The sequence below is a fragment of the Sorghum bicolor genome, chromosome 6 (genome assembly GCF_000003195.3).
Source record: "Sorghum bicolor cultivar BTx623 chromosome 6, Sorghum_bicolor_NCBIv3, whole genome shotgun sequence".
Classification (NCBI taxonomy): domain Eukaryota; kingdom Viridiplantae; phylum Streptophyta; class Magnoliopsida; order Poales; family Poaceae; genus Sorghum; species Sorghum bicolor.
In genome coordinates, this window is record NC_012875.2 from 40,941,237 (window position 1) to 40,949,699 (window position 8,463).

Consider the following 8,463-nt stretch of genomic DNA (forward strand, 5'->3'; position numbering starts at 1 on the left):
AGATCAGCCCCACCACCTCCACCGCCTGCACCGCCCTCTCCAAAGAGTACACGGTCGGTCCCCTCGCCTCCAAAGCGAGGTAGTCAGAAGCGGTCCGCCCAAGAACGACCGAAGTCATCGGTCCCACCTCCAAAGAAGGCTGCCTCAGCAAAGAGAGCTAAGACACCAGAAAAATTATCTTACGAAAAGAGTGAAGAGGAGGTAATTGCTGCATCCAAAGCTGGGTGAAATAATTTTTTGATAAATTGAAGGAGGATAGAAAAAAGCGGCTAAACCCAGAAAAGCCGTACTTTTATGTAAAGCCATCAGAACTGAGGCAGAAGGTGGCAGACCAGCAAAAGAAGAAACGCGAAGCTCAGAAAAAGCCAGCACTTTCGGACTATGAGCGGTCTCTGGTCAAGTCTTCACAGCCTAGAAAGAGAGTAGGAAAGAGGGTCCCACAGCTCGGAGAAGTATCAAAACCGGTGCCCCTTTGATTGTGCCAAATCAATACGGCTCAAATGAAGACTTGATGCCAAAGAAATCCTTAGCAGTGTCTGAGCTAGCTCGCTTGAGCGTTACTTTGGACAGAGCGGTTTAAATATGGAAGAAATTGCCGCCATTATAGGATGCCAAACATTTGAAAAAGCTGAGGTAGTTGATCCATGGAGGGCAAGATATGAACCGGGCAGGAGTCTATTCGACCCTCAGCGTTTACATGAGCTTGGCACACAAATGTTTGCAATAAACAAATGGTGCATTGAGGCGTCTAAAAGGGGAGAGAATTGGATTTCTGTTCGTATTAGACAACATCACTACTTCCGTGGAGATGACCTCATATACGTGCAGTTCGAAGAAGTGCACCAATTATGTCACCTCGACGCTCTCGACAAATCTCTTGTCATCTGCTTTTGTCTGTAAGTATTTTTTTCTTTTTATTATACTTCTAACTTCTTTAATTATATGTATATAATCCTTACACACTTAGGATTTGTATGTATATATGCAGGCACTAAATGAGAGAGCTCAGAATCAGAAATGACAATATTATTGGGTTCGTTGACCCTTATATTGTTTTCAAGGCTCCGCAGGCAATGTGGACAGCAGCTCATGAGACAGAAGTCTGCACCAATCTTATGAGGTTCTTTGTGAACCAAAAATAAAAACAAAAAATACTCTTCCCCTTCAACTTCGAGTGAGGTATATAGTTATTAAGTGCATGCATATTTTATTTTACTTATTATTACTCGAGACAAGTTTTATATAGTTATATATAGGCCTGACTATATATATGTGTAAACAGTTTTCACTGGATACTCATGGTCATTGAAATTCCCAAGAACCGGTTGATAATCTTTGACTCAATGAGAAAACCATAAGAAAATTATCAACAAATGGTAAACATTATTCAAAGGTACGTAATGTCGATCTCAGCTAGAAGAATATCATAATATGACTCTGTAATTATTAGTTCACGATCCACAATGGTTGTGTGTAGGGTTTGGGAAAGATTTATTGACCGTGAACATATCAGTGGATGTAAAGCGCCGCTTAACATAATTCATCCACAAGTAAGTTTTACTAGCTAGCAAACTTTCGCTAACTTGTAGCCTTTTTATTGTCGTGGTCGTGAATATTCTATATATATATATCGTACAGTGGTGTTTCAGACAAGAAGGGGGAACAATCTATGTGCATATTACGTGTGCAAATTCATGATGGCATAAGTCAATCAAACACCCACAGAGACGCTCAGAGTACGTTACATGTCTCTTTTATATATGCTTAATATGCGTGTAATATAAATATATTATTATATCAGCAAAAACATGTATTGAAAAACCTATTATTATTATTATATAAAAACAATAAACAGAACCGAAGAAGTGAACCAAAAAAAAAACCATTTAACACCGGTTGGTAATACCAACCGGTGTTAAAGGGTACTGCAACGTGGCAACCCTGGCCACTGTTCGCCTAAACGGCCGTTTAGACCGTTTAAACGCCGTGTAAACGCTACACAATGATACACCGTTTCCGTTTAATCATCTGTTTAGTCCGTTTAATTGACCGTTTAGCCCGTTTAATGGACTGTTTAGCCCGAATAATGGCTAAACGGCAGGTGACCGACTGTTTACCGTTTAGCGTTTATGAAAACATTGACCCTGGCGGATCCTTTAACACCGGTTGGTATTACCAACCGGTGTTAAAGGGGGGCTTTAACCCCAGTTTCCCGAACCGGGACTAAAGGGTGGGCCTTTAGTTCCGAAAGGGTAGCACCGGCTCGGGAACCGGGGCAAAAGGCCCTTCCCGACCGGTGCTAATACCCGAACGTGTAGCAGTGGCATCAAGCATTACAAGTCTTTTTATATTTAATATAAATTTTATATCTCATGTTAATCCTGATATTAACCTGTAAGAAATGAAGTGCCGATTGATAATTGCATTCTATTATGTAAACCTAGTAGTTTATAGCAGAACGCAGTCTGAAAGTTGGGAGGACAGTCCAGAAAGCTCCAGTGCCATCCCCCATCCCCCCAGACGTGGACACGGCCATCCTTCCATGGCAGCTAAACGCTGAAGCTCCAATGGCAGGAGGCGCGGACACGGCCACCCCTCCGGCCCTCCCTGGCCAACCGAACGTGGAAGCTCCGACGACAAAAGGCTAAAGCGATTCATCGACAAGATCCTATGTAAGGTGCCATCACCGCTGCTTCCTCAGCCGACTGTTGAGGCACAACCAAAATTAACGATCCGTAGTAGGAGGATTGCCACCTAGGCAATTTCATGCCCCCAGCTTCTAAGCAGGGAAGGGTGCTGGGGATGAAGCGGATGAGATTGCTCAATGGACGGACGAAGCTTTTGAAGGACCGAAAACGGCGACCAGAGGGAAGTGAATGGGAGCCTCGAATTTCTTTCGAAATATTTAGCCGTTGTGCCAAAATCACCGCCAAACACAAGCAAGTACTCGAAGCTGAATTACTCAAGCCAACTGGTGACATGAGCAAATAAATAAAATTCCTCGCAACGGTAGAAGTCCAACGCAACTAACGGAAATAAAATCGGAGCTCGAACGACCAAAATACGCGTGAACGGAAAATCAGAGCCACCATAAAACAATGGAAAATCAGCAGAAAATAAGAGGGAGGGACTGGCCAATAAATTCAGACTCCACAAATGAAGAACAACACACTGCACTTGATTGTATATTTTTTTATGCTCTTTGTCCAAACCGAGAGAAAATGCTAGCTTTCTCTCGAAATCTCAAATAGAGCACAACCTGACCAAGCACTGATAGCTTCAGTTGAATGAAAGCACAAAAACATAGAAGCAAAAACAGCTGAAGGATCTGGGACTGCACAAACCCACTTGCAGCAAGCACAAACTGGAACTGAGAGGATGAACGCACGGAGAAGCACACTATCCGCGATGTTGCATGCAGGAGCAGGAAAGAGGGAGCAGTCGGCCTGCTGAACTCGATTGAAGTGACTGCTGAAGACCTGCACTTAGAGAACAACAAAGCCAGGCAATAGGAGCAAAGGTTTCCTCATAGTCTATCCCCTCTTTCTGATAAAAACCCTGAGCTACCAACCTAGTCTTGTTCCTCACTACCACCCCATCTTCACTCTGTTTGTTTTTGAAAACCCACTTGGTACCTATGGGATGGCAATCTGGTGAAAGTGGTACTAAAACCCAAACCTTGTTTCTCTTAAAGTTTTCTAACTCCTCATGCATAGCATTAACCCAATCAGAATTAGATAGTGCGTGTCCAACATCTCGAGGCTCAAAAGAAGCAACAAAAGTAGAATGAGCAAAGTGTGAGATGTGATATGACCTAGACCGCATGACTCGCTGGTCAATTTCACCAATCATGGTTTGAGGTGGATGGCGATGCTGAATGTGTCGAGGTGCTTCCCTTGAAGAAGTCGCCTCCCCCTCAACTGCAGCTGGGACCTCCTCAGGAACAGCCGGTGTAGGCTGAGGAGGTTGCTCGATCAGACCCCAAGTAGTGGAAGAAGATGGATCGGGTCTGTGAGCCGAAGTGGTCGTTGAAGAGTCGAGAGGGGCAGCCATTGGAGTCAGCTCAAGATCACCCCAATTGGCTTCTTCTGCATCATCCTCAACAAAGATGCTCTCACCAATCTCTTGATCACCTGCACGTTCAAAGATAGGAGAAGAACAAGGCATAGTCTCATCGAATGTGACCTCACAGGTCTCCACGACTCGGTTAGTTTCAAGGTTAAGTACACGATATGCATGAGAATGAGAAGCATAACCTAGAAGAATACCGTCGGAGGACCTGGACTGAAATTTGTCCAAATTACCTTGCTTCAAGATGAAACACTTGCAACCAAACACCCTGAAGTGACTTACCTTGGGTAATTGACCAAATTGCAACTCATAAGAGGCCTTTTTCAAGAAGGCTCGAAGAAAAATGTGATTGGAAACACGACAAGCGGTGTTGATCGCCTCGGCCCAATATCTTCTAGGAGTCCTATGCTCATCGAGCATCGTCCTGGCCATCTCAACAAGGGTCTGATTTTTGTGCTCAACAGCACCATTTTGCTAGGGAACATAAGGAGAGGAAAACTGGTGCTCGAGACCCAAATAAGCACAGAAGGTATCAAACTCAGTGTTTTTGAATTCTGTGTCATTGTCATTGCGTGTAGCTCTCATGGCATTCTTAGGCAGCTCAGTCTGTAACCGAAGAATCAAATCTCGAACATGAGAAAAAGCCTCATCCTTACCCTCCATGAAAAACACCCAAGAGTAGCGAGAAAAGTCATCCACGATCACTAAAACATACCACTTCCCTCCCTCTGACCGAACCCGAGCCGGACCAACTATGCCATATGAAGTAGCTCACCGAGTCCCTTGGTCATGACCTGAGTCACAGGAGGGTGAGAAGCGGCAACCATCTTCCCATGACGACAAGGGTCACAAACCAAATCCTTTTCAAATTTCAACTTGGGCAATCCTCAGATTAAATCAAGTGAGCTCAACCTAGCTAGTAAGTCAAAGCTCTAATGACCAAGTCTCCTATGCCACTTCCAAAGATCAAAGGAGGATCTAGCCACAAGACAATGAGAAGAGCCAAAAGAGTGAGAAAAGTTAGCTCGAAAGACACGACCAAAAGGGACAATCTGGCAAACAAGATTTCCCTGAAAATCAAGAACTCGAGACAAACCAGTCTTAAATTGCACCTCAAAACCATCCTGAAGGAGTTGCGAAACCGAAAGAAAATTAAAATGCAAATTTGAAACCAAAGCAACATCCTTCAAGACAAAACTCTCATTGAGTCGAATGGTCCCACAAGAAAGCACATTACCTTTGCTATTATCCCCGAATGTGATGTACTCCTTACATTGCACGGGGTCGAGGCTAGAGAACCATTTTGAACTTCCGGTCATGTGGCGCGAACAACTGAAATCAACAAGCCACGTGTTCTCCAGGCCTCTGATCTGCATCAATAGAAAGACATGGGGTGAGCAAATGGTGCAACACTGGGCTTAGTAAAATGTGAAGGATACTAATGTTGGGTCATTTGCCCTAGAAAAGTGTTAGGAAAAACACCAAGCATGCCACGTCCCATTTGAGGAAAGCGATCACCACGAAAGGGAAAACGTGGTCCGCTAGAGCTATGGGACTAAGTAGCAAAGCCACTACCACGAGGTTCAAAGTCATATTGATCATGACCTCAACCACGCCAGGCATGACCACCACGTGGTCTCACAAGCTGAGGCCTAGTATCTTGAGGCATTGCACCTCTAGGCCTAGCACTGCGCCTCTGAATAAGCGACACATGTACGCCATGCGGCGGGCGGTACATGTTCCAGTTGTTCAACTCGTACTCTCGCCACTCATCTCTCTTCCTCCTAAAGCAAAATTCAGCAAGATGACCATCTCTATGGCAATACTCACAGTGATACCTCACCTCTCTCTTGGGTGGTTGTTGGCTCACTCTCTTGTGTGTATGGTTCACTCTTGGTGGCTTTTTGGCTTTAGGAAGGGGATCCTCAGAGATGTTTGGTAGAGTGTCAAGTGGGTTTCTGAGATGGTTAGGTTTTGGAAACCACACTTGTTTCTAAGGTGAAACTTTTGGAGGTTCTTCAAACACTCCATCTTTGACAGTGGGTTTGGAAGGCTCAGGTGGAGTGAATTTGATCAACTTGGGAGTAGTAGATGGTTTCTCACTTGGGCTCAAACCACTAAATTCACCAACCTTGCCATAAATATTTTCACCCTTCCCACCTATAGCAAATCCTACACCCGATGTACCAGTTCCCCGCCAGAACTGGCTCATCATCATGCCCAACTATGGCTCACTGCTAGACACCCAACTCAAGATGGATCGAAGGTATGTGTTTTCTTCCTTGGATCTCATCTTGTCATGCCAGCAAGACTCAAGCTCTAGCACTAAGCTCTCACAACATGCACACTTAGCAATGGTGCTATCTGAACTGGCCTTCTCAAGAATAGAGATCTTGGAATTCTTCTCTGCCAGCTCAGATTGCAAGCCCGAGCAGGACTTGCACGCACCCAACAAGACAAGCCTAGCCTTCAGCTCACCATACTCATCAAGCAAAGAAGCATACTTAGATTGCAATTTAGAGAAGTTAGACATATGAACAACACACTCATCGCACTCTACTTCATCTGACACAACCATAGCACACTTCTTAGCAACCTCAAGCTCCTTCAGCGCCAAGTCTAGCTTGTCCTTAAACTCTTTCCTCTCACGGGTAGCACACTTAAGCAATTTATCTTGAATAATCAAGGTGACATTCATGCTATCAAGCTCAGCAGCAAGGTCATTGATAGAAGGAGATACCTCGGAGGTGTCATCTTCGAAGGAGACCTCATCCTTGCTGGCCTTCACCTCTTCATCAATCGCCATGGTGTAGAAGCCTCCATGAGTGGAGTCGGCGATGAAGCAGAGACAGGTCAGCTTCTCCTTCATCTTCCTCTCGGACTCATCATCACTTGAGGGAGAGGAGGAGCGGTCATCGTCAGAGTCGTTGTCAAGGTCACTGAGGGAAGCAAGGAAGGCACGCTCTTGTGCCTTGGCTTTCTTGCGGTATATCTTCTTGAGCGCCTCCTTGTCGAAGCCCTTCTTTGACTTGTACTTCTTGGAGGTGTAATCGTGTTTGTCCTTGCGCCTGCCGGAGTCATACTTGTCGGAGGAGTGCTTGTTCTTCTTGGGGCAGCGAGCGATGAAGTGGTTGGGATCTCCACAGTTGTAGCAGCCCACCTTTTGATCACCACCCCGGCGATGGTTCAAGCGGTTGTTGTGGAACCACGAGAACCGGTTGATGATCAACGCCAGCTCGTCATCCCCAAGGGTCTCCAACTGCTCCTCTGAAACAGACACCAAAGAAGACAAGGCAAACGATATCTGTGAAGGGTTAGCAGAAGAACTTGAACTGTTACCTAAGATTAAGGTCATAGTCAGTGCAGAGGGATTCTTGAGCTTGGCTGGGGTCTGGTAATCGATCTCGGTGGACTTGAGCTTGCTGAATAGCTCGTCCACGGTGATGGTGTCGTAGTTCGAAGACTCGATGATGGCGGACACCTTCACATCCTATACCTTCCGATCTAGGGCATATAGAATCTTGAGAGCCCTCTCATGATCGTCATAAGGAAGTTGTACCTTGTTTGCTCGAATCTTGTCGATGATCGTCTGAAAACGAGAAGACATGGCATCGATGGACTCGCCATCAAGCTGAGTGAAGTTCTCGTACTCTCTCTTGTACGTCTCATAGAGTCTGGTTTTGACATGGGCTACACCCTCGTGATAGCTCTGAAGCCTCACCTAGATCTCTCGAGCAGTAGCACAATCAGAGACACGCTCAAACTCAGGAAGCGAAAGACTCGAGAAAAGAACAGATCTTGCTTTGCTATTTGCGATGTGCCGATCTTTTTGATCTTGCGTGATTCGAGCACGGGGTTCAAGCACAACGAAAGTAGCATCCTCGTAAATTTCCCAAACAAGCGAGTCAATCCCCTGGAGATGCCCGGACATGCGTATTTTCCAATAGGGGTAATTTGTTCCATCGAAGAACGGTGGTTTTCCAAAACCACGCTCCATATCGCCTTCGTGGATCACGAACCGATTACGGTGGAATGATCCTTAACCGGCTCTGATACCAATTGAAGGACCAAAAACGACGACCAGAGAGGGGGCGAATGGGAGCCTTAAATTTTTTTCAAAATATTTAGCCCTTATCCCAAAATCACCGCCAAACACAAGCAAGTACTCGAAACTGAATTACTCAAGAAAACTGGTGACAGGAGCAAATAAATAAAATTCCTCGCAACGGTAGAAGTCCAACGCAACTGACGGAAATCAAATTGGAGCTCGAACGACCAAAATACGCGTGGAACGAAAATCAGAGCCACCATAAAACAATGGAAAATCAGCAGAAAATAAGAGGGAGGGACTGGCCAATAAATTCAGACTCCACAGACGAATAACAGCTCACT

General features: G+C 45.3%; 1 protein-coding gene across 1 annotated transcript; it reads right to left on the minus strand.

The window, feature by feature from the left end:
* LOC110436460 lies at positions 5,185-8,068 on the minus strand. Its single transcript, XM_021463562.1, has 6 exons — positions 7,937-8,068; positions 7,631-7,792; positions 6,420-7,561; positions 5,714-5,855; positions 5,309-5,441; positions 5,185-5,195 (listed from the first exon to the last, which is right to left on the minus strand). Exons 1-6 carry the CDS (start codon positions 8,066-8,068, stop codon positions 5,185-5,187), a joined length of 1,722 nt encoding a protein of 573 aa, XP_021319237.1.

Bases quoted from the DNA above. Each gene is read 5' to 3' on its own strand.
- LOC110436460 (XM_021463562.1), bottom strand. From the start codon at position 8,068: ATGGAGCGTGGTTTTGGAAAACCACCGTTCTTCGATGGAACAAATTAC. The intron at 7,793-7,936 runs GTGCTTGAACCC...CGAGAGATCTAG, and splicing joins ACGAGGATGCTACTTTCGTT to GTGAGGCTTCAGAGCTATCA. The intron at 5,442-5,713 runs GTGAGACCACGT...CTATTGATGCAG, and splicing joins AAGATACTAGGCCTCAGCTT to ATCAGAGGCCTGGAGAACAC.